The sequence below is a fragment of the Myotis nattereri genome, assembly GCF_964212035.1.
Source record: "Myotis nattereri genome assembly, chromosome: 19".
In the NCBI taxonomy this organism is placed as follows: Eukaryota; Metazoa; Chordata; class Mammalia; order Chiroptera; family Vespertilionidae; genus Myotis; species Myotis nattereri.
This window is the reverse complement of record NC_138095.1, coordinates 21,205,553-21,229,336: the sequence shown is the minus strand read 5'-3', so window position 1 is coordinate 21,229,336 and position 23,784 is coordinate 21,205,553. Positions and strand designations below refer to the sequence as shown.

Sequence of the window (23,784 nt, the reverse complement as noted above, 5' to 3'; positions counted from 1 at the left end):
TAATTACCCAACTCAAATTTCAAGTTCATTATTAATTTCCAGGTAAGTAGATAACTCCAAAATTCAACTGTTGACTTCAAAAGGAAGATAATTTGCCCAGGCTGGTGTGGCTCAATTGGTTGGAGCATTCAAATGTCCCATGCACCCAAGGGTTGTGTGTTCGATTCCCAGCCAGGGCACATACCTAGGTTGTGGGTTTGATCCCTGGCCCCATTCAGGGCACAGAAGGGTACCAGCTGATTGATGTTGCTCTCCCCCCGCCTCCTTTCCCCTCTCTAAAAGATGGTGAGTATATCCTTGGATGAGGATTTATAAATAAATAAAAAACTAAACAAACGGAAGGTAATTTTACTATAGTGAAGGAATATATATCTCATGAGATCCGGAGGTGGTGGGGGTCGGTGTTTTTTTCTTAAGCTATTTTGAATTTTCTCATTTAATATGGGTCTGTCTACCTTTGATTTTTTTTAAAATATATTTTTATTGATTTCAGAGAGGAAGGGAAAGGGGGAGAGAGAGAGAAACATCAATGATGAGAGAGACCCATTGACCGGCTGTTTCCTGCACGCCCACACTGGGGATTGAGCCGTGACCTCCTGGTTCATAGGTCAACACTCAACCACTGAGCCACTCTGGCCCAGGCTGTGTTTGATTTCCTTGTGATAGTTGACATGATGCTTTAACTCTGATTAAATAAAACGTATTGCGACATATCTGTGGGGACAAGTGCAGACGTCTGCCTGATTAGCACAGAGTAGGGGCATGACTTACTCTCTTCTGTGATAGGTAAGCTGTGCTTACAGCATGAGGATCTGGCAAAGAAGAGCATCCCGGCCCTGGTGAGAGAGCTGGAGGTGTGCGAGGACGTGGCTGTTCGCAACAACGTGGTCATTGTCATGTGTGACCTTTGTATCCGGTACACTGTCATGGTGGACAAGTACATTCCCAATGTCTCCATGTGTCTGAAGGACTCGGACCCCTTCATCCGCAAGCAGACGCTCATCTTGCTTACCAATCTCCTGCAGGTTCGTAGGAGAACAGACCTGTCATTCTTCTCCCCCGACGGTGCTCTGCTGAAGGGAGTACTGGAGAAGCGTAGGAAATGTGCTGCGTTGTAGTAGACTCCAAAAATAACTAGCCTCATCTTTGGTTTAAGATACTGCTCTGCTAATGTTCTGTACAGCCTTTTGAACAGATCACTACTCCCTAATATTTGTTTTGGGTGTTTGTTCAGATATCCTGTCAAGCAGCATAAATTTTCAGTTTTGCCAATAAGCGCCACGTAGAGAAAAGTGCACTCCGTAGACTGGGAAGTCTACCAGTTCTGTTGTTCTTGACTTTGGAGCAGTCAGTGTTCTCAGACATACCATCTTCGCTTGTGAAAGGAGGTCACAGGTTTTCCCACGTCTCACTGAGTCGCTCCGAGAGGCCGATAGGACATATCAGTGTGGGAGAGCTTAGCAGGCTCAATGTGAATCAAACTGTAATGCTCTGAGTGCTGAGGCTGCAGGTGGGCACAGGCAGACCTGAGTGTGGGTGGCACAGGCAGACCCAAGTGTGGGTGGGCACAGGCAGACCTGAGTGTGGGTGGCACAGGCAGACCCGAGTGTGGGGTGGGCACAGGCAGACCTGATTGTGGGTGGCACAGGCAGACCTTAGTGTCGGGTGGCACAGACAGACCTTAGTGTGGGGTGGGCACAGGCAGACCTGAGTGTGGGTGGCACAGGCAGACCTGAGTGTGGGTGGCACAGGCAGACCTGATTGTGGGTGGCACAGGCAGACCTGAGTGTGGGTGGCACAGGCAGACCTGAGTGTGGGTGGCACAGGCAGACCTGAGTGTGGGTGGCACAGGCAGACCTGATTGTGGGTGGGCACAGGCAGACCTGAGTGTGGGTGGCACAGGCAGACCTGATTGTGGGTGGGCACAGGCAGACCCGAGTATGGGTGGCACAGACAGACCTTAGTGTGGGGTGGGCACAGGCAGACCTGAGTGTGGGTGGCACAGGCAGACCTGAGTGTGGGTGGCACAGGCAGACCTGAGTGTGGGTGGCACAGGCAGACCTGAGTGTGGGTGGCACAGGCAGACCTGATTGTGGGTGGGCACAGGCAGACCTGAGCGTGGGTGGCACAGGCAGACCTGAGCGTGGGTGGCACAGGCAGACCTGAGTGTGGGTGGCACAGGCAGACCTGAGTGTGGGTGGCACAGGCAGACCTGAGCGTGGGTGGCACAGGCAGACCTGAGCATGGGTGGCACAGGCAGACCTGATTGTGGGTGGCACAGGCAGACCCGAGTATGGGTGGCACAGGCAGACCTGAGTGCTGAGACTGCTGGCACACACAGATCTAAGGGGCTCACAGGTGTGATGTTAAACAAAAGGAAGTTAACAGTTGGGTTTGTGATGAATACTTTTTCGGTTTGTGTATTAATAATCCTTCTTAATCGTGTCGTTTCCCTTTGCACAGGAAGAATTTGTGAAATGGAAGGGCTCTCTGTTCTTTCAGGTTGTCAGCACTCTGATAGATTCACACCCAGACGTCGCCAGGTAATCTTCCCTCGCGTGCAGGCAGCCCTGGTGGGCCTGACTTCTGGTCTTCGTTCGGTCTTTCTTTAAAGTTGGTTCACAGTTGAGTTCATTAGGATTCAATGAGCTTCTTGGCAGTTGCCAAAAAATGAGCAGATTTTTTTAAACCCTAAGCTGTATAACAGTTAAATTTGCATACAAGTTTATGAAGACAAACAAACTTGTTCGAACTGACCATTAAATAATCTCCGCATTGACCACATTTGCTAACACTGTTCGCTCTTCCTAAGCAGGTATGTGCCTTTGTCTAGGACCATGGTTGGCAAACTGCGGCTCGTGAGCCACATGCGGCTCTTTGGCCCCTTGAGTGTCGCTCTTCCACAAAATACCACGTGCAGGCGCGCGAACAGTGCGATGGAAACTCCGTGGCCCATGCACAGAAGTCAGTTTTCGGCCTGGGCGAGTCTATTTTGAAGAAGTACTGTTGATATTTGGCTCTGTTGACTAATGAGTTTGCCGACCACTGGTCTAGGAAACTATAGAATAGTAGCCATTAACATTGACTTAACTGGGTTGATGTCTAGGCCAATAAAATGTGAGTTTTGATAAAGAGTTCAGCTGCTTCTAAGTGCAGAAATTTTAAGAAGAAATGCTAGGAACTAAGACACAATTGCACAGTATGAAATAGAGTATACAAATTACAACGCTCCTAGGAAATGGCTGTTTCTTAAGAATTGGAAGGGGAGGGAATTACTTTGCCACTTAATTCCTGTCGTTCAATAATTTTCTAAAAGATTTCTTTTTAAAGGCTGAAAAATGATCTTACAGAATTTGCTAACCGAGGTTATGTTGTATGAATAACTCTTTATAAAGCAAATCTTCAGTTAGAAAATACATTATTGAATACCAGGGCAAAAGCTACCCCCATTGGGAAGAGGTGTTTACAGAGTTCATTAACTATAAATAGCTTATAATAATGGGTCCCTCTGGATCTAAATGTGGTTACCAGTGATTCACTCTGAGTTCTCTGGGAGAATTTCTGCTCAGTTTCCTTTTGGTATAATTTTCCAAGAAGGAACATTTGACGTAGTAAACTAGTAGTGGTTCATGTTCTAATTAATACTGTCTAGAGCAGCGGTCGCCAACCTTTGGGACTTCACGGACCACCAGGTCTGCGGACCACCAGTTGGCGACCGCTGGTCTAGAGTTCACACAGTTGGGAAAAGGATCCGGTGGCTGTGCAGTGCCCCTGACCTTAACCTGCTGCCGCAGACTGGCCCTCGGTCTCTCCTGCGATGTGTAGGCGTGCGTGGCAGGCTCTGGATGACGCGCCCGGTGGTGAATCGGTCATTTAACTGGCAGCTCTGTTTCTCCCACGTTGGTCAGCTCCTGTACATATATGTTAAGAAGAGCATTGATTAGTATGTAAAATACACACAGAACTTGTGCAGGTGCTCGGAGCCTGACTCAGAAATTAGGAGGACAGATAGATGTTTACACTCTAGTAAGATCATCAGTGCCTCATAACATTTCCATATTTCCCCCTTAAATCTTTCCATTTTATCTGATTCTGGGTTTGTTTAAACCGTGGTTCCAATGTGGACCTGATTTTCGGTTTCACTGTCATTTAAGTGAGGCTGTTCCCTACTTTTTGGCCACCGGTCAGGCCTGTCTGCTTGCGTGAGACACATTACTTTCTCCACATGTATCTGCTAACCCGCTCTTCCAAAGAGACCGTAGTGGCAGAGCCTATGGGATTTATTTGTGGTCTGGCTGGATTTCCTGAAGATTCTGGCATGAGCAAAGTTGCATGACATTTTTAATTGGTCATTTGGTGATAAACCTAAAATTTGGGGGCTACAGAATTGTCTGATATGTTTTCCCTGTGCCAACCACGTGGTAGCTTGTGGTACCGTAGTCACAGGGTGACAGCCAGGATTGTTCCATTTAACTGGGTAAATGCTGCAGAGGTGCAAGGAGGTGGGGCCAGGGAGATTTTGAGGCAAAAAAGTGACAGAATAATGGGCCACTGAGATAGAAAAGGAAGGGAAAAGAGATTGCTTGGTTTCAACCTCATGATTTCTGAACTACCTTCTGACCTTTAATTGGTTGTGTGCTGTGACTGCAACGGATTTGAGTATTAGCCTCAGGAGAAACAGCGGGGGAAGGCACACCCCGGCAAGTCCTAATGCATTCCGCACCAGGAATGAAGTGTTCGGCTTGTCCTCGTCCCTGCTGCTCGGGTGGGAGCCCCCCGGGCCTCCTGTGACAGTGGGATTGGCGTTGAACTCTGAGAGGAAAGGGAAGCGTTGGTGTGGGCAGTGTGAGCGCGTCAGAGTCAGCCCTGGCCCCCACTGGGTCAGTGATGGTGAACCTTTTGAGCTCGGCGTGTCAGCATTTTGAAAAACCCTAACTTAACTCTGGTGCCGTGTCACATAGAGAAAGTTTTTGATATTTGCAACCATAGTAAAAGACTTATATTTTTGATATTTATTTGATATATTTAAATGCCATTTAACAAAGAAAAATCAACCAAAAAAATGAGTTCGCGTGTCACCTCTGACACGCGTGTCATAGGTTCGCCATCACTGCACTAGGTTGACCCTGAGCAGAAAGCAGCGCCCTGGCTGGTCTCAGCTGCTGCCGTGACGAAACCAGGCTGTCCGGGAGCCTGGGGTTGGACAGCCTGGCTTTTGTCCGTGTTCATTTGGCTTGGGAGACTGCGCTTCAGATGGGCATGGTGCTGGAGACGTGGGCGCCCCACGGGACCGCAGGGTGCGTGTGCTAGATGCCTCTTCCGGGCCGGGCACAGGAGGAGGAGGGCCCAGGGTGGGCCGAGGGCTCAGAGCTCGATGGGAGGCAGTGGCTGTCTGTGGAGGGCACTTGTCCTGCTGACCCAGATGATGACGCTCTTGTAATTAATCCAATTCTTGAAAAAAGTTGCAGTTACTAAAACTGGTTTGTGTTCATGATTGTGGGCAACAGGCTTCAGGGCGGAGGAGGGGTGTGGAAAGGGGGGCCCAGTGCTCCCGTCCAGGTGGCTGCGCTCACTGCATCGGCCTTCGGGACCACGGGCTCTGCCTTGCAGCAGCGGCGTGGGGTAGGTTGGTTGTTCGTGTCCGTTTGAAGTGTAGCTGACACCGTCTTAGAATTTCAAAAGGAAACCTGGTAGAGAAAAGCTGTGCTGGCCTTGGAGTCCGAAAGGACGCTGTTGGGCAAGGGTGACAAAGGAAGCGAATTCCTAACTTGTTTCTGATGTGAAAGAAGCTATTTGCTGGGGGGATTTAGTCTCCATCCCCCTAATTCAGTTCCCCTGCTCTGCAGAGTTCTTGCTATCATTCTCTTGGCTATCTGCTAATGGCCGATGGGTCTCCTCGTTTTGCAGTTTTGGGGAGTTTTGCCTGGCTCACCTGTTACTGAAGAGGAATCCTGCCATGTTCTTCCAGCACTTTGTTGAGTGTATTTTCCACTTTAATAACTACGAGAAGCATGAGAAGTATAACAAGTTCTCCCAGTCGGAGAGGTCAGTGAGCTCTGGGAGGGAGAGGGGGGGCAGGCGGGTAAGGGGTGCGGCGGGGGGGGGGGGGGAGGGAGGGGGATGGAGAAAGGGCAGCCACATCCTCCTCCCGGGGTCATGGCTTATCTTGGCCGGGCTGTGCCCATCACTCCACGTGTGCCAGGGGTTCTAGGGACGTGCTGGTGACACACACGCTCTGGTGGTGGCTGTGAGATGCTGGTGACGTCCTGGCCATCCTTGCCCACATGACGTGGTAAAATTGTCCTGTTTTGCCCTAGAGAGAAGCGGCTCTTTTCACTGAAGGGAAAGGCAAACAAGGAGAAACGAATGAAAATCTACAAGTTTCTTCTAGAGCACTTCACAGATGAACAGCGATTCCATATGACGTCCAAAATCTGCCTTGACATTCTGGGTAGGCATGTTGTGTTGGGGATAAAATGTCTGTAAGAGTTGGATGCAGTGCTGCGAATGGCCCAGCGGGTCTGGTGCCAGTGGGGCCCCGGTCCTCCAGGAAGACCCCTTCTGTCCGGGACACACCTGTGCCCACGCTCCCCTGGCAGCCTGCGTGCTCTCCGGCTCCGCGCGCCTCCCCACCGGGGCCGCTGTCTCAGGAGCCGGTCTCTGTGCCCTCTCCCAGCGTGCTTCGCGGATGGCGTCCTGCCCCCAGACGCGGAAGCCAGCGAGCTCCTCTCAGATGCCTTTGAGGTCCTCAGCTCCAAGGAAATCAAGCTCTTGGCGATGAGGTCCAAGCCAGACAAGGACCTGCTTATGGAGGAAGACGACGTGGCCCTGGCCAACGTGGTGATGCAGGAAGCCCAGAAGAAGCTCATCTCCCAGGTGAGCGCTCTGAGGCCGCTGCCGTGCCCCGCAGTGTGGGTGGCCTGGGGTCTCCCGCCATCCTCAGCAGGGGCCTTGATGCTCCCAGATGGTGCTCATGCGCCCATGTCTCTCGTGAGCGGGAACCCGTCCCACTTGCCTGCCTGGATGTGCCACCGGCATCTCAGACTTCCTGTCCTCCCCCACCTGCTGCCCCTCTTCCTCCTCCTCGTCACTCTTTTCCCACAGTCTCCCGTTGTGGAGAGGGCCCGGCGCTGCCCCGGCCGCAGGCTGCATGCCAGGCACGGTTTCCTGCGGCCACAGTGGGGTCTGAGTCATGGTAGGGGCGGCTGGTTAGCGTCGCTCTCACCAGGCCCCCGACTCTGGTTCCTCGCCTGCTTCCCGTTTCCCACCCGAGCCCTGAAGACTCCTGAGCCCACAGAAATAGACTGCCCACACGCCATGTGTCGTTGTAGCTCACAGCTCCACCTCTCACGTGTTCCTGGTTCTGCGTTTACGTGAGCCTCTGCCCTTTCTGATCATTGAGGCTGGGTCAAGTCCAAGTCACGGACTACCCAAATGCACACTTTCCTACATACAAAGTCACACAGAGAGCGAGGGCGATGTGGAGCTGACTGCCTCCATGCTCAGCCAGGCTGGCCCATTGTCCGTTCACCGGCAGGAATAAACCTGTGTCTTTGAGCCGCTGCACGCCCTCAGGCCCTTCCGAAGGGAGGTGCTGAACTGAGCACTGAATGTGGAGCCTGGGTCTGCAGTAGCTGTGTGTGGAGGTTTGGAGCTTTTTGTCAGGTTACTCAACGTATTTCTAGTTCCTTTTTCTGGTTTCGAAAGTAAGAGTACGTTTATTTGTGCCCCCTTTGCCAGCTCTCCGGGGCTTGAGGCAATGCTTGCAGAGCCCCCTGCACAGTCCCCAGGGCCATAGAAAAGCATCGAAGGCGGGCTCACGCCATCGACCAGGTCTGCCAGGCGGAGACCGCGGTCGAGGAGCAGCCGTCCTGCCGAGCGTCCCGCATCCCTGAGACGCGCCGCTGTGTCCCTGCAGGTGCAGAAGCGGAACTTCATAGAGAACATCATCCCCATCATCATCTCCCTGAAGACCGTGCTGGAGAAGAACAAGGTCCCGGCCCTGCGGGAGCTCATGAACTACCTCAGGGTAAGGGGCCTGTGCTCCCGTGGGTCTCCCGCCCCAGCTCGTGGCTCGGGCCGCGGTGCTGCTGGGGCTGCTGGCGGATGACCAGGACCGAACATGCCCTAAGCCAGAGTCACGCGGTTTAGAAGGAGAGCAGCCAGGCAGGCCTTTGGCGCCGGGGAGTTTGCCCATCGGTTCCCCGAGGCGGAGCAGTGGGGTCTGCAGAGCTGGCCACTGCTGAGCGTGTGTCCTTGACCAGGAGCAAAGTCATCGCCGAGTTCCTTCTGGTGAGGGGCGAGCGGGAACTGGTCGCCAGGCTTCACGGGGGCGTTTCCCTTTACCACCGTCTGCTGGACGAGTCACGTACTGCCCAGTACCTGCAGCCTGGATTCCTGTTGGGGAATACGGACCGGCGGCCAGGCTGCCCTCGCCGGCCACGGAAAGTCTGTCTTCTGTCTGCACAGCCAGCATGTGAACACTTGCAGGGCAGATGTAGCCGACGCCTCCGGCCCGTCTGTGAAAATCTTAACTCTCTGTCTACCCTATGCTGTTTTATTCCTCAAAAAACGCTGAGCGTGTTTTTTTTTTTGTTTTTCAAAAAGAGCTACGACAAAAATCACATTGAATATACTTTTTCAAATAGCTCTTTATCCTAAGGAAGTTAAGGTGGGAAAGATAGGCTCATTGTCTGGAAAAAAGTGAGACCTTCCAGTTGTTTCTATATTTCCATTGCCCGGTATTTAACCTCAGAAAAGAGAGAGAAAGAGCTCAGAGCCTAAGTAGACTGAGCACGTGGGAAGAATAAGCCTCCCTCCTGTTTCTGAACCCCCACCCCCAGCCCCGGCTCCCGCCCGGCCCTGCTGGATTCGAGCCGCGTGCTCCTTCCTAGGTCCTAGCAGCTGCCGTTCTCCTTCGACCTGGGCCCCGCTCGCGGCGGCAGCTGGAGCAGTCCATTCACCTCCTGCCCGTTGTTGGGACTAGTTGGGACCATGTTACGTCTTTTCCTCCCTCTCACCCTGTTAGGTGAGATGTTTCTTTCCCTGCAAAGGGGCTCCGTCCCGTGCAGCCCCCTTTAAGACCTGAGCAAAGGGTTTCCGGTCACATCTTCAGAAGAGGACGCAGGTGGGACTGCGAGCCACGGCCACTTCCTCTGCGGAAGCTGGAGTGGACAGAGAGCCCCCTTCAGACCGGGGGGCCCTTGCTCCAGAGGCCTGAGTGGGGACATGCCATGTCTCCCCTCCCCACCTAACCTCCGCGTGAACTCCCACGGGGCCTGCCTCAGTGACAATACGAGACCCTTGGAACTGGGGGTGACCCAGAACCAAGCCAGATTGCCCACACACATCACTGTCCCCACGCCAGCCTTCAGGAGTAGGAAGGGGGAGCCCTGTTCAAGCTCTGCTTTAGGCTGAGATCGTGTGAGTCTATGTCCTTTCTGCTGTCAGCAACCTGGGACGTTACCTGGTAACTGGCAGAGGGGCACTCAGCTCCCGGGAGACTGGACTCTGATATTCACGGCAGGCTCGCTTGCTGGTGTCCAGTGCTCTGTCCTGGGAAACACGCCGTGTTCGTTAGCTTGTTGGTTGCTGTATTAGGAACAGTCCTCTCTCAGCAAACCAAGTCTTCCTGTTCCTATTCCTGTTCCTCAAGTCGTGTCGGAGAGCTTACGTATTCCTTCGTCCCCCTGCGTCTGTTTCAGGAGGTGATGCAGGACTACCGAGATGAAATCAAGGATTTCTTTGCCGTCGACAAGCAGCTGGCGTCAGAACTCGAGTACGACATGAAGAAGTACCAGGAACAGCTGGCCCAGGAGCAGGAGCTGGCGAGACAAGCAGATGCGAACAGGGCGGAAGGTGCTGACGGGGCCCAGGCCGTGCAGGTGGGTGAGCAGCAAGGAAGCTGACTCCCTGCAGTCTGCTCTGCTGTGCGTGTAGCAAGGGCAGGTCTCAGCCTGTTTCGGGCCTGCGTGTGGCCCGCTGCGCGTAGTTCATGGCAGGCAGGGAGCTGGGTCACTCCACCCAGCCTGGCAAGTCCTTACAATAATAGTTTGGGGAAATGTGTGAGTGCCCAGCAAGCAGGCTGGCAGCAGGCTGTCCGACCGGTGATCAGGGATCTCCGGAGGCTGCGTGCTTGTTTGCCGCCCTCCCAGCAGCGCCTCTGAAAACCTCTGCAACTTGGGGTGTTTCCGGGGGAGCTTCTGCTCTCCTCCCAACACAGTATGCTGCCTCTCTGAGAGCCCAGGGGGTCTGCTGCCTTAAAAATGAGGACAAACCATGTTCTCCTTTTCCCTGTGACACCACCGCACGGTGTGGCGGTCTGCGATCAGTGCGGCTCCACTTACCCTGGGCTGACATGCTTTAAAATAGATGCCTTATGGTCGTGCTCAGAGCATGTAACGATTCTTTTCTTCTTCCATGACAGGTTTCTCCAAGTTTGGAAATAATGCCAGCTTCTGACGGCCAAGAAAATGCCAGTGTCCCCCGTGGTGCGAGCCAGCCCTCGAAGCCCGGGTCCAGCGCCGGCCAGGAACTGCCTGGGCCTCCGTCAGCTGACGCGGGGCAGTCCAAGAGGCCCGTGCCCAAGGCCAGGTACGAGCCAGAGTCGGTCAGCCGTCCCGACCAGGCGCGTGCGGGCCACGTGTTGCCGTGTGTGTGCTGATACTTCCTCTGCGCCTTCCCCCTCCGCTGAGAAGTGGGTGTGGAGGGAATGGGTGGTGCCGCAGTGCCCTCAGCCTTGCATCCCGCCCAGCATGGCGTGCTCCCCCCGCAGGTCCTTGTCTCTCAGTACCATCGCCATCCTGAATTCCGTCAAGAAGGCCGTGGAGTCCAACAGCCGGCGTGGGAGTCGGAGCATCGGAATGTTGCCGTTCACTTTAAATTCGGAAAGCCTGGACAGAGCGCACCCTCACCGGGGTGAGTCTGCGGCAGTCCCGAAGGCTGGGGGCCACGCGGGCTCCGTCTCACTCAGGGACAGGCTCCTCTCGTTCCTCTGAAGATACTTTGTTTTACTCTCTTTAAAACGAAACACTTCGGGGGCTTAGGATTATAAGTCACAGAACTGTGCATATTTGTGATAAAAGGTTTGGAAAAGATTGGAATAGAAAACTCACCCATAGTTTGTTCTTGCAGCCTTTCTCCTCTTCGCACGTGGGAGCTTGGCTTTCTTTATAAAACGGCGGTCTCGGTGCGCATTCTGTGCCTCAGCCTTTCAGGACTTGTCTCCCAGCGGCTGCAGCGCCGTGTCATGGGGAAGCACATAACTTATTGATCATGGCCCTGGTTTTGGACACGGAGGTGCTTTTCAGTTGTTGGGAATCATGTCACAGTAAACCTTGCAGACAGCCTGGTAATGACAGCCCTCAGAGGCCCTGACTGCTTAAACCTCCCGACAGCGTCACACCATCCTGTCCCTCCCTCCACATCACGCTCCTGCCGTCTGCCTACCGCAAACACTGGTTTTCTGATTTTCCATTTTCCAGGCTAAAATGGCTGTGGCTCTCATTCCCGTCTCTTTGATCCCAGTGGGAATGGACATTGTCCCTCCTTGTCTTTTCCTGAATTACCTCTTTATCAGGACACTCTATATGGGGTATTAACCTCATCACGTTTCTTACAGATGCTGTTTCTCATTTAGTTGCTTTGCTCTGGGATGTGGCTTTGGGTTTTTGAACCGAGCGGACTTTCTCATTGTATCCTAGCATCTTCGTACAGCCTGGAGCAGGAGTCCAGTGGAGCCATCGACCCGGTGGCCAGACGTGCCATCAGCACCCCTGAGAGTAAGTACTATGGGAGCGAGCTGGCTCCCCGCCTGCGGCCGGCTGCGGAGGTGGCAGGAAAGCTCCCTGTGCGAGGGTCTCTCCCTGGCCAGCAGCCCTGCAGTGCGTGTGTCAGACGGAATGTTCCGGGGTAATTAGCACAGGTAGTCATCATACACAACTGCACTGAGCCCCAGCGGCACTTGCAGGACTTGTCCAGGGGCTGACGTGAACGCGGTTACACTGCCCACAGCCCACAGCCGGGAGGCGCCCTCCGGCGCAGGTCCCTCACGCAGCTTCCCTGGGCAGCAACTTCTTGGCATTCTAGAGCCAACACCGCCCTCCTACCTGACTCCCATGCAGCTCGATGTGCCCAGCCAGCCCTGCTTTGTCCGAGGCCCACTCGAGTCAGCGGCAGCTCGGAGGGTCCCTGCCAGCTGGGCCGGGACCCTGTGTATGCCCACTTACACGGGTGTGGTTTTTTTCAATCTCCTATTTTTTCCTTTTATTTCAAAGGAGAAACGAGTTAGAAGTGCAGTGTTTTATAGCTTCTTGTCTCAAAACCCATAAAAACCATAATTCTGTGTCGACAGTCTCTTGACAAAATCTATAGTGTAGTTTGCAGGTGTCTCCGCATGCCCCCCACCGGGTCTTCCCCAACTGGGTCTCCCGCCACCTGCACCCCAGCCCTGGGCAGGCCTCTCCGAGTCCTGGGCAAGCCCTGCTCTCCCTGACAAGGGCCTCGCACATGCCATGTCCTCATCCTTCCTGGTCACCACCTCGCACCCTGTGAGGATAACAGCTACATTACAGTAGTTGCTAACACTTCTTTAGCACAAGTACTGTGTTGAGGACTTAACATAAATGATTGCACTTAATCCCGACCTTTGTATCCTGTTTTAGAGGTAAAAACACTTGGGGTTCCTAAAGCAGTGCCCACAGCTAGGAAGACACAGCCAGAATTCAAACCCAGGTTCTGATTCAGCCTCTGTTCCCATTCTGCTCTCCTGCCCCCCTGAGGGTGAATCAGAAGGGGGGGCCGTAATAGGTCAAGGGTGAGATGAGGGAGGAGAGCGTGTGGACTAGGAAGGTAGGAGGGATGGGACTCAGCTACTGATTAGACATGGAGAAGGAGCGAAGGGTGCCTGGCCCTGCCAGTGTGGACAGAACTGGTTGGATGAGCACATGGGAGCAGGTGAGGAGTGGAGGGAGTGGGTGAAGCAACTTCGGGAGTTCTGGGAGGTGCAGGAATCGTGAAGCAGGCCCGATGCGGAGCTGGGGGTTCCTGGCATATAGGCAGTGACTGGACACGGGGTGGTGGAAGCCGGAGACAGTGAGCAGCGGGTGCTCAGGCACCAGCACAGCAGCCTGAGGAAGAGAGTGGTCGGAGGGAGTGGGCCCGCGGACCTTGCTCGGTGACTTCGTTTGCTAACCCTGCTGTTGTCCCTCCTCCAGAGACCATAGGAGACGTCACGTTTGAGGCGGGAGTCAGCTACATCGGCACACCCCGGACCCCCTTTCCCGTCAGAGGCAAGTGCCCCTTCTCTCTGATGCCTTAGCCACCTGGAGTCCTGGGGAGTCTAACTGTTTGTGTCTGACTCCCTTGCAGAGAAACTTGAGGCCCAGAATCCAGGAAACACTTTGTGTTTATCATCGCCTGATAAGCCGTAAGTTGAGCACGAGTCCCTTTTATAGTCGTTTTGTCAGTTTTTTCTCTTAGTTCCAGAGTGAGTGTATCTTTTCCTCCTTAGGCCTCCGGCGCCTGCACAGTGGAATGTGAAGTCTCCAGCGAGAAATAAAGACAACCCAGTCCCCAGCAAGAGGTCCCTCCGGAAGACGCCCCTGACAGCAGCCAACTAGAACAGGGCATGCAGGGCACGCGGGCAGCGGGGCTGGGAAGACGTCATTTCCGCACGGGGACAGGCACCCCCGTGTCACCTCCTGGAGCCCCGGGGCACTTCGTTATGTGCCCCAGCACTTGTGCCGTGACTCCCGCTGGTTCAGTTGCTCCAGGAGTATGTGGTAAAAGTTGTAAAATAATAGAGAAATGCTTAGCTGTGTAACGTTTTATCTTTACTCCATGTGGAAGTATCAAGTCCGTTCTGGTGGTCCCTAAGGAACACAACGTGACACGTTGGCTTTCTCGTGTACAGATCCAACCTGTTAGCTGATAAGAATCCTCTAGAGTGAATGGTTCCCTGTGTGTATGACAAGATTTTGATTGTAATATTTTTCTATTCTTATTTATGAACTGCACATTTTTAAGTGTACAGCTTTCTAAAACAATAATAAAGCATAAATACAGCCTTATAGTTTCTACTGCAATAGAATTTTTTTATTCTTACAACAGGGCTTTTATTGGTAGTCATTTCGATTTGCATAAAAACTTAAGAATTTTAAAAATCTTTCAAGTTAAAATAATGACTGTTTGCCCTTAAATTTCAGTGCCTATGTCCCCAGACAGACGCTGCTGCCTCCTAACAACAGGTGTCCCTGTAAGTGTACGGACCTAGTCCTGCTGGTGAGAGCCTGCTGCAGCCCCTCCCCCAGCGGCACCGACACGGAGCTGCGCTGACCGTCTGCTCCTGTGAGGTGCCTCCGTCTCTTCTGTCGGCCCCACCAGGTGGCCTTGCAACATGCACGTGTGTTTTCACCAGGAATGACCAGAAACCCCGCTGCTCACTTTTTATTCCCAGACTACAGATGCAGGGCACAGGGGCACTGTGACAGTGTTAACACATTGTGGACGGGTCATGAGAATTCTCGTGTTTTCTGTTCTAAGGCTTGTGGCCAATCACGAGAATTCTTTAAAAAAATATTAGCTTGTAAGAACATATAGTAAATAATTTCAAAATGCAATGGGCATTTAATTTTAAAGCATGCCTTTAACATTTATGTAAAACGTTTTTTGTACCAGAAACTTATCTGGCCACTGAGTAAAGCTAGCAATAAAACTCCTGGTCCACAATGTGTTAATACCAACACGGCAGCTGGATCCGAGGGCAGAACATCCCTGTGACCTGCCCACAGCTCTCGCGTGTGTGACCGGTGACACATGGAGTCACAGAGCTGCTCCTGAGTGAGCCTCTCCTGACAATCCATGGACATGTGGTGGCGGTCTGAGTGCTCACCTGGAAATGCTAGGAAGAGGGCAACCCCGACATGAGAGGAAATAAGAAGTAACGAGGCAAGGTTGATTTTTGTAAAGCTTTTATAAATGAGGTTGAACACATACCGATTTAGGGGGTGTTAGTACAAGTCTGCACACCTACGCACAGCCACACCAAAGGCCACGGCAGCGGGCAGGCCTCGTGCCTTTAGTCACATTCACATTTGGAAAACATGAGTGTTCCTTATCTATCTACATTTCTAGTCACAGGCAACTACTTCCCAGACTCCACGCTTCACTTCTCTCTCCTGTCAGACCCAGTTCACATGGCCCCAGCGTAGGTTTTAGGCATAAGAGAGGCAATAAGGCTGTCTTATCACTGTGACAACCAAGATCAAGGCCAGAGTATTGATCCCCAAGAATTAGAGAAAGGGGGCGCTATCCCTTCCTACCAAGAAGAGGTGGAGGTGAAGGGATAGTCCTCATCCTACGCATTCAATACAAACGCAGGAGAGAGGTACCAGTGAGCAGGAATGGAGAGCTGCCGAATGCTCCTGCCAACTCCCCCATGCAAAGTATTTCACATAGAAAGTCACACAGTCTCCAATTAAAAACCCTCCGAGTATAAAAATTTAAGACAAGTGAAGTTTAATCCCAAGATGACTGTGGCCACATGAAAACTACCCTCTAAGCACACCAGGGCCAGGGCTTCCCTCAAACCACTCCGCCAGCTAACAGCGCACCCGGCAAGACCTGCTCCTGCAGAAGGCGGGCGTGTTCCTCGCATCCCCACGGCGTGGGCAGGGCCGGGGTGGAGGAAAACTAAGATCAGAACCAGAACTCGGCCTTGGATTCAGGCTGGCACTTGGCTCACCATCAGGCTCTGCCCTGGCTCCACTGCGAGGCGAGCACAGGCCGTGGCGCCGGCGCTTTCTTCATGGCGAAGAGGGCAAGTGGAACTCGTCTGTAAAAATGTAGCTGGCAGGCTTGATTCAGAACTGCCTTTGGCCTGCACAGTGTTATGAACCGCACAAATAAGTTAAATACATTGAATAACAAAAGAGCAGTAGCTTTTGCTTTGTGAGCCATCCACAACCAGAAAGGGCTGTGGCTCAGGAACCCAGCGGCGGGAGGCTGCATGGGGAGGGCCACCTTCCTGCACGGGCACCTCACCCGTCCTGGGCTGGGCCCGGTGCTGGGCGCATGAACAACAGGCTGGAGCTGGTCGGCACACAGCCAGGCCGGCATCGGCGGTGGAGTGGACGTGCTGGCGGCCTCGGGGGTTAGCAGCCCCCACCCACTCGGGGGCATATGACTCAACCCGGGAGCTGACCCATGTGGTTTGCCCGTGACCGACAGCGTCTAGTGGTCTCTGGCCACAGGTGGTGGTAGGGATCTGAGGGAGAGGCAGTTCACGGCTGACCTAAGGGCGCCTGTGTTTCTTTGGAGAGAGGACAACTTTGTTGTTACTCAACTGGAATTTTAAAGGTTCCCTAAGCAACGTGGTCTGACGTGTCGGTGGCAGAAGTTCTCGAAAACGCTAAAGCACTTGTGGAAGGAATGGCCCAGTGAGCCCCGTGTGGACGCCGTGGGTTAGGATGCTCTTACTGTTGGCATTTTCCATTCGACACGAGTAGCTTGGAACTCCTGCAAGCCGAACTTTTTCTTTAAAAAAATAGGTTATTCAACATTGTATGACAACATATTTACAGTTTAAATAGAAGTTTTCTTTTCAATAACCAAAATACATGTTTAGCAAAAATTTAGAATGTAAAATTCTAGAAAACAAACACCCCTAGAAAAGCAGGACGTTTTAGTACCATGTCACACTTGGGCTGAGCGGGAGGTTTCCATAGAGACCCTCCGGCGACGAGCAGGGTTCCTGCAGGTAAGCAGCCCTCCCAGCGAGCAGGTCACCTTCCTGATTTTGGTTGTTTGTGTAAGTGCTGATCCCAGAGGATTCCCCGACGGACAGGACAACACTGAGGCGCCTTTCCGAAGAGCCGGTGCTGACTGTCGGGGCCACTGAGGCGAGGTCACGGCCAAGGAGCCTCTTTTCTGGACGCACTGATTCAAACCGCGGCTGCAGGGCATCCTGCTCCCTCGTCCCCCTCGCAGGGTGCTCCCCCGGCTGACACACAGCAAGTGGCAAATGAACTGGCTTCCCGGGCCCATGGGACCCAGCGGTCTGAGCTGGGAGCCGGCCTCGGGGAGCTCACTCAGTTCTTTTCCGTGTGATGCCTGAGCCCATCTTGAGGAAAACTCTTTTATTCATGCGGCTTGTTAAAAAGTAGGAAAGGAGGAGCGGTCAACTTTGGCCAAAACAAAAAGCTCTGCACGCGTGTCTAGCTCTGTCGGGTGCGCTGCCCTCCGGCTGCTCTAGGGAAGTTCCTGGTGGAGGTATTGCGTGTGCTCTCGGCCGCATGTCAGGTTTCAGATCACAAACGACGACTTGTGTCTGAAGTCGCCCTGCAAGGCCAGCACAGGGTTAGAATACGGCCACCCTGTGCCCACCGAGGGGCCTGGGGCAGAGGGAAGGGGAACGTAGTCATGTCAAATCACCATGTCCCTGGAGGAGAAACTGGCAGGACGGGTCAGCCTGAGCATCCTAACAGGTAGCGCAAGCGCTCGCAGCTGTAAGGCCGTCAGCGTGCACAGGTGCTGCGCAGGCTGAAGAGCCCAGAGTCTGGAATGGAACCTGGGAATCTTTTCTATGGGACCCACTTGGTTTCCAAGGAGGGATGTCCCTTTCCGTGCTGGGGACCCCTCAAGTCCTGGGTTTCCCCAGTGACCGCCCCCTCGCTCCGTACCTCCTCATCTGTCCTGATGTAGTTAACGCCGTCGGGCCTCCCCGGACTCTTGAAACTGAAACAGAGGAGGGCAGTTGAGCGACTGCTGGGCATCACGTTAATGCCCGCCTGTACCTTATTCCTTCCACAAGCGCAGGCTCACCTCTCCTCGTCCTGCTTGTGGATGAAGTAGCCGCGTCGGTACGCACAGCAGATGCCCACGGTGATCAGGGCCAGCACAGCCAGGACCACCAGAACGCCTCCGATGATCCCGCCCACGTTCAGGTCATCTGGATGGGGGGGAGGTGGAGGGAGGAGAGGCTCCACACTATCTGGCCTCACCAAGCACCCGACCCGGCAGTGCCTCCTCCCTGTGCCAGACGGGGGAGGACACGCAGACTCTCCTAGCGCACTCAGGCCTGTGCCCATCCTCACGTGGAAAGGCGCCGAGGCCTCCACGTCCAATGCTGCTGCCCCTGGCCCTGTAGGAAAGGGGCCTGGCGGGTAGAGAAGCCTGAATGCTCCTCTGGCTAAATCCTGAGTTATCACTGGAGGAGACGGATACACTGTCTACAGAACGAGGACCCTGGCGTTTTAGGAAGAAAACTCCTCATTCTCGGGGCTCCCTGTGCTGTGGATTGTCAGGGGGAAGAGAGCTAGTTCCAGGCAGTAAGAAGTCCAGGGGAGAAGATGGCCACTCCCTGCATGCCGGGCCTGGTACCCACAAGCCCCCTTCACGGAAGCCTGGACCCCCTTTCTCGTTGCTGGACGGTGGGCGGAGTCACGTTCCCTGGGCGGCCACTGAGGACTTCCCACTGTGTGTGTTTGCACAAAGGAAAATGTGCAGGGGATGCAGCAACAGAGGGAGTGGAAAATTCTCCTTCCCCCAGGCAGTGGTTCCCAACATGGTGTACTCGTAAAGTCATCTGGAGATTTCGATTTTAAAACCTCCGGTACCAAGCCCAATCCTAGAGAGTCACCGGGTCTGGAGCAAAGCCCTGGATCTCCCTCCTCCCCGAGAGCGGAGCTTCCCAAACCTGACGACGAGGAGAGCCTCCGGAACGCTCTTTCCCAGGGACCCTCCCAACCTCCCAGAGACAGTCGTGTGCGCGGTGGGGCTGGATTCTGAACAAGAGCCCATGATCCCAGATGATTCTCGGCATCGGGCAGTTTGGAAAACTGCTCTGGGGAGGGCTCAGTTCCCCACACGTGTCTGGCCACCCCACCTGCCCCATCCGGCTCAGCACCCCCGAGAACAGTACCGCAGAGCCGGCATCGGCCCAGAACTGGGCGATTTTTGGGCTAAGACTGTGCCTCAGCTCCCTGCATCTGCCTACCACCGGATGAGTTTCTGAAGACAACACAACCTGATGTTTTTATCAACTACAAAATAATGGAGTTATTAAACGCCGTTACAAGGGACATAATTAGACATGTTTCCAACACCAACAGCAGTGGGAAGTCTGTCCTGAGGAGACCAGCACCTGCAAAGGACACTTGGTCACCACGCAGCTATCCTCACCACCCTGCACCGAGTGGCCGTGATGACACAGTCGGCTACCCACAGCTGTCTGCACGGACGCCTGACACTAAATGTAAACGCTTGCAGTCTAAAGAGAAAACCCATCTTTTCAGAAGGCACTCACAGACTTCCATCTCCTGCGCCTCGCACTTGGCCGAGCCGACGTCGTTGGAAGCCATGCAGTAGTACTGCCCGGAGTCCTCCTTGCGAACCGCGCTGAACACCTGCTCAGGACGTGACAAGGAGATGGGAGGCCTGTCAGGCGAGAAGAGGCTCCGCCTCCCACGGCAATGTCTGCTCCGCCGCCTGGTCTCCTGCGCTTCCAGGTCCTGTCCAGGTTCTTTCCTGGAATTCCTGACACCCTCGCTTGAGAGCTTCCAGACAGCAGCTTCTCTGGTGTATGGAGACTCAAGCCTGGCAGCATCCAGAGTACGATGCTAGCGTGACTTTCACTCTGGAAGAGGGATGACAACGCCTGCCCCTCGAGCACCCCAGGCACTGCGTGCTCAGACATCCGCAGGGCTGGTGACCTGCTGGGGTGGCTGTCGCTAGGCACAGCAGACCTGCCTTCACCTCTGCCCCACTCACCCCTTCCCACTAGACATCTTTTATCCACAAATACGAATACGTTTCCTTAGCACAGTGGTTGGCAAACTGCGGCTCTTTGGCCCCTTGAATATGGCTCTTCCACAAAATACCGACTTCTGCCCACGGGCCACGAAGTTTTAATCGCACTGTATGTGTGCGCCCGCACGTGGTATTTTGTGGAAGAGCCACACTCAAGGGGCCAAAGAGCCGCATGTGGCTTGTGAGCCGCAGTTTGCCAACCACTGCCCTAACAGATAGGAATCTTTTATTACTACAATACCATGATCATGCCTGAAACAATAGACAATTTTAACATGGAATACCCAGCCATAACCAGATTTCTCTGCTTGTCTCATGAGTCGGACAGGTGATTATTCACACCGGCACCCTGTTCCCAGGGTCTGACAGGGACTTTAGCTCCCTTCTCTCTCCCAATGGCTCCTCTTTCCACAGGTCTCCCTGCCCAGCAGACGTTTCCATCCGTTTCCATCCGCACCTCTCCCAGGTCTTACCAGAGTGCCCGTTTCAGAGTTGATGACAAAAGAGGAATTCTGGAATCTGGGGTTGGCGCGGGAGTCCTTGGGCAGGGGTGCGTCGTTGCGGTACCAGCTGTAATGAGGCCGGGGAAAGCCCTCCTTCTCCTGGCAGTGCAGCGTGGCCATCTTGCCTACGGGCACAGCCTTTGGTACCGTGCACACCGGAGGCACTGGCTTCACTGTAGGAGAAGCACAGGTTGGTATTTAAAATCAGCAACAAGCCCACCGTAAATCCGCTCCCCAAACAAGAAAGCCAGCCAGGGGATTCTGCACCACCACTGGACCATGGCCACGCCCATGGCCCTATGACCACACCCACCATCCCATGGCCATGCCCGTTGTCCCATGGCCACACCTTCCGCCTCTGTGGTCTGCCGCCAGAAACCTGCCCCTGTAGCTCACCTTCTCCCCCCTCCCTCTCCCCCCAGTATCATCCCGCAGCATGTTCCCAAGCCTCCTCCCCAGGGGCCTCCCACAGTGGGGGGAGGGAAGTGGCAGAAGCTTCCACCCAACTCAAGCAGCCCCAGGTCTCTACACCCTCCCTAAAGCGGACACCTTCAGGGATGGAGCTACAGAAGGAAAGAAAGTAAGAGTTGATCTTTCCTTTTCCTACATACAAATTCATGAGGCCTGAAAGGGGAACACGTTGGTTGCACGTGAGTGTCTACCTTGCACAGTCAAGTCAATGACAATCTCGTCCATTTCTTTTTGGTCATCTTGAGCAACCACCTCACAGCGATAAAGAGCAGAGTCTCTTCTGGTCACGTTCCAGATCTGCAGAGAGGTTTTCCCCAACAGCTCTGCACGGCCTGCCAAGTCCCCTGTAGAAGAGAAGGAATGGGGCACTAAAGACTCTTTCGAGATCTCTTTGTAACTTGAAGGAGGCAGTTTCTGGGGCCAGCATTGGACGCCTCATGAGAAGACTGGCTTCTGTTTCTGTTCCTTTAAAACAGGTGAGCTCTGAGGACACCGCACACCAACACAGTGCCTGGTGTGAGAGGACTCATTATGTGCCCCTGTCTTTATATAGATACTAGAGGCCCGATGCACGAAATCCATGCAAGAGTAGGCCTTCCTTCCCCCGGCTGCTGCACCAGCTTCCCTCTGGCAGCTGGCAGACACCAGGGACCCAGGCTTCCCTCGCAGCCCCAGCTTCATCAGGAAGGACATTCGGTCTAATTAGCATATTACACTTTTATTATTATAGATATACATTGATTTCAGAGAAGAAGGGAGAGGGAGAGATAGAAACATCAATGATGAGAGAGAGTCATTCATCGGCTGCCTCCTGCACGCCCCACCTGGGGATTGAGCCTGGCATTCACTGCCTCGAGCTGGTCCAGTCTGGCTCTGACACATCTGGTCAGCTTCACCTGGAGTCCCCCGTGCCCCTCCTCCTTCTTTTGTCAGCCCCAGCAATGGGGGAGCCCTTGCAGTGTCTCTAATAAGCCAAGCTGACATTTGCTTCTATATTTTTACACACATCATTCTTTCTGGCCAACACATTTCTTCACCCCACGCCTCACCGTCCTGCCTGGCTGACTAGCCTTCACTTCTCTGTCTAGAGGTCACTTCTGGGAAGCCTTCAGGCCACCTGTCCTGCCCCTCCGTCATGTCGCCCGAGAGCACCCGACGCTTACCTCCGTGCTCACACAGGATCCCACCCGCCAGCTGTCTAGCAAGTGCTTTCTCAGTGCGGTGTGCTTGCACCAAACACTTGTTGTCTCCTTGCTGTGCCATGTGACCCTCTAACTCACTTAACTTGCACCACTCAGGTCATGGATCGTGATAAAAAGGTGGCCTGGGAGCACGCTGATCGGATACTTCAGAAAGCTATTTTGCAAAGAGATTAAACCCTAATGAATCGGTATCTGCTGAAGCTGGGTGACAGGGTCAGGGAGGTTCAATATGCTACTCTCATTCCCTTGACATGTTTGACTTTTCTGTAAGTAAAGCAAAACAAAATTTTTAACATAATCCTGGCTAAGATGCAGAACCAATGGGAGGAGAGAAAGTCTGGCCTGGAAACATGGAGGGGACATGGCATCATACCCTGTATTCTGTTGTTAAAAAACACGTATGTGGTCTGAGCATCTTTAATTTTCTTCCATTCGATCCTGGGCTCTCTTGTCTGTGAATCTGTAATGATACAAGACAGCTCCGCACCTAATAAGAGAAAAAGAAAGGAACTCTCAGTGCAAGTAGAACAACTCAGGTTACTTACACCCACGCCGCCCGCGCAAGCCTTCGCGATGCTAGGTCTTTCGTGCAGATTAAAACCCAGCTATCGCCAGTCTCCAGGAGACCTTAAGAAAAAGGTTAATTTTAGCCAGAAAAAGGAGAAGATGATTAGCAGGAACCTTTATTAAATAGAGGAATCATTCCCCTTCATACTCGTGTATATAGAAATGTCTTTGTCGTGTAAGCACAAAGCCAGGACAGGGCAGACTTGAGCCAGTATCAAACCTGCAGCCCCTGTGGCCTGCGGAGGCCGGCCCCACCAACACCCCTGCACACCCGCCAGCACCTCTCTGGCCCCACATGCTTGGCCTGAGCTGGCGGCCAGACTCTGGCATGTCCACGAGAGGGGGCCCATTCTCCCAATGCATAGTCTCCAGTACTTACTTTCAAATTCCTGTACCACTGGGTATCTGTTGCTGGATTTGAGATTGACGGCCCCTATCAAGCAGCCTGAAGGGAAGACAAAAAAAAAGGTGAAATCAGAGACAATGTGGCTCTAAAACAGCAGAGCCTTCGGACAGAGGTCAGAGTTCCCCTTCTACATGGGCAACAATCAATCACCAGAAAGGATGGGAACAGATTATATCCCACAACGGAGACACACAGACACAGCAAGCTGACTACTTTCTCTCTCAGTCTGACTTCACTGGGAAAAGCCAAGAGAAAGAGAAGAGCTCGGAGAATTCACTTTCCTTCTTAGTTCCAGAATAAAGCCCCCTAGAGCTTTAAAGATCTTCCCTCTATGAGTTTCCTCCTTGCTTAGAGTCACTGTTAATCCTCTCAACATCTATCATCCAGACCCGAAGGGGCCACCTTGTCACCCCTCCCTTTATGCTACTGATGATACAAACTACATCTTTACACACTGGATGCCTTATCAGTAACATAGATTTATGATTACTTTTATTCTGTAGAAATTAAAAACGGCAGTTATAAACCAAAATTATAATAAAGCTAACTTTTACACTTGCCTCTACTGAAAACTTACATCTTCACAGCTTTGAGTTACTGTCTAGTGTTCTCTTATGTCAACCTAAACGAGTCCCTCAGGATCTTTCTATAGAGTTAATTGCCAGATCCAGCACATGTGATGGTACGCTGCTTCTGGTGGTTCAGTTTACTTTCTGCTGAAAAGGAGACAGGAACCCATGAAGGCACTTTTCTCAGAACAGGACTCACCACAGCCTACAGGATGATGCCTGATGCAGAGAAAGAGCAAGGCAGCCACTCACTTCCTCCC

General features: G+C 53.2%; 2 protein-coding genes across 2 annotated transcripts in view; one reads left to right on the top strand and one right to left on the bottom strand.

Moving 5' to 3' along the window:
• The window catches only part of NCAPD3 (non-SMC condensin II complex subunit D3), a gene marked incomplete at its 5' end in the record, with an annotated part of 37,257 nt that extends 23,155 nt beyond the window's left edge, over positions 1 to 14,102 (top strand). The window contains 13 exons of the mRNA XM_081114144.1: positions 787 to 1,025; positions 2,464 to 2,543; positions 5,908 to 6,045; positions 6,318 to 6,451; positions 6,677 to 6,876; positions 7,919 to 8,029; positions 9,705 to 9,884; positions 10,427 to 10,593; positions 10,775 to 10,917; positions 11,703 to 11,780; positions 13,215 to 13,289; positions 13,369 to 13,426; positions 13,511 to 14,102. Coding sequence (XP_080970270.1) covers positions 787 to 1,025; positions 2,464 to 2,543; positions 5,908 to 6,045; positions 6,318 to 6,451; positions 6,677 to 6,876; positions 7,919 to 8,029; positions 9,705 to 9,884; positions 10,427 to 10,593; positions 10,775 to 10,917; positions 11,703 to 11,780; positions 13,215 to 13,289; positions 13,369 to 13,426; positions 13,511 to 13,619 — 1,712 coding nt within the window. The 3' untranslated portion in view covers positions 13,620 to 14,102. The remainder of the gene's footprint in view (positions 1 to 786; positions 1,026 to 2,463; positions 2,544 to 5,907; positions 6,046 to 6,317; positions 6,452 to 6,676; positions 6,877 to 7,918; positions 8,030 to 9,704; positions 9,885 to 10,426; positions 10,594 to 10,774; positions 10,918 to 11,702; positions 11,781 to 13,214; positions 13,290 to 13,368; positions 13,427 to 13,510) is intronic.
• Positions 14,103 to 14,952: 850 nt separating this feature from the next.
• JAM3 (junctional adhesion molecule 3) overlaps positions 14,953 to 23,784 on the bottom strand; it is a 28,717-nt gene continuing 19,885 nt past the window's right edge. Inside the window, exons 2-9 of the mRNA XM_081114143.1 lie at positions 22,929 to 22,994; positions 22,356 to 22,469; positions 20,972 to 21,124; positions 20,280 to 20,482; positions 19,304 to 19,403; positions 17,821 to 17,947; positions 17,679 to 17,733; positions 14,953 to 17,337 (exon numbers count right to left, since the gene is read on the bottom strand). Of these exons, the coding sequence (XP_080970269.1) occupies positions 17,302 to 17,337; positions 17,679 to 17,733; positions 17,821 to 17,947; positions 19,304 to 19,403; positions 20,280 to 20,482; positions 20,972 to 21,124; positions 22,356 to 22,469; positions 22,929 to 22,994 (854 nt within the window). The 3' untranslated portion in view covers positions 14,953 to 17,301. The remainder of the gene's footprint in view (positions 17,338 to 17,678; positions 17,734 to 17,820; positions 17,948 to 19,303; positions 19,404 to 20,279; positions 20,483 to 20,971; positions 21,125 to 22,355; positions 22,470 to 22,928; positions 22,995 to 23,784) is intronic.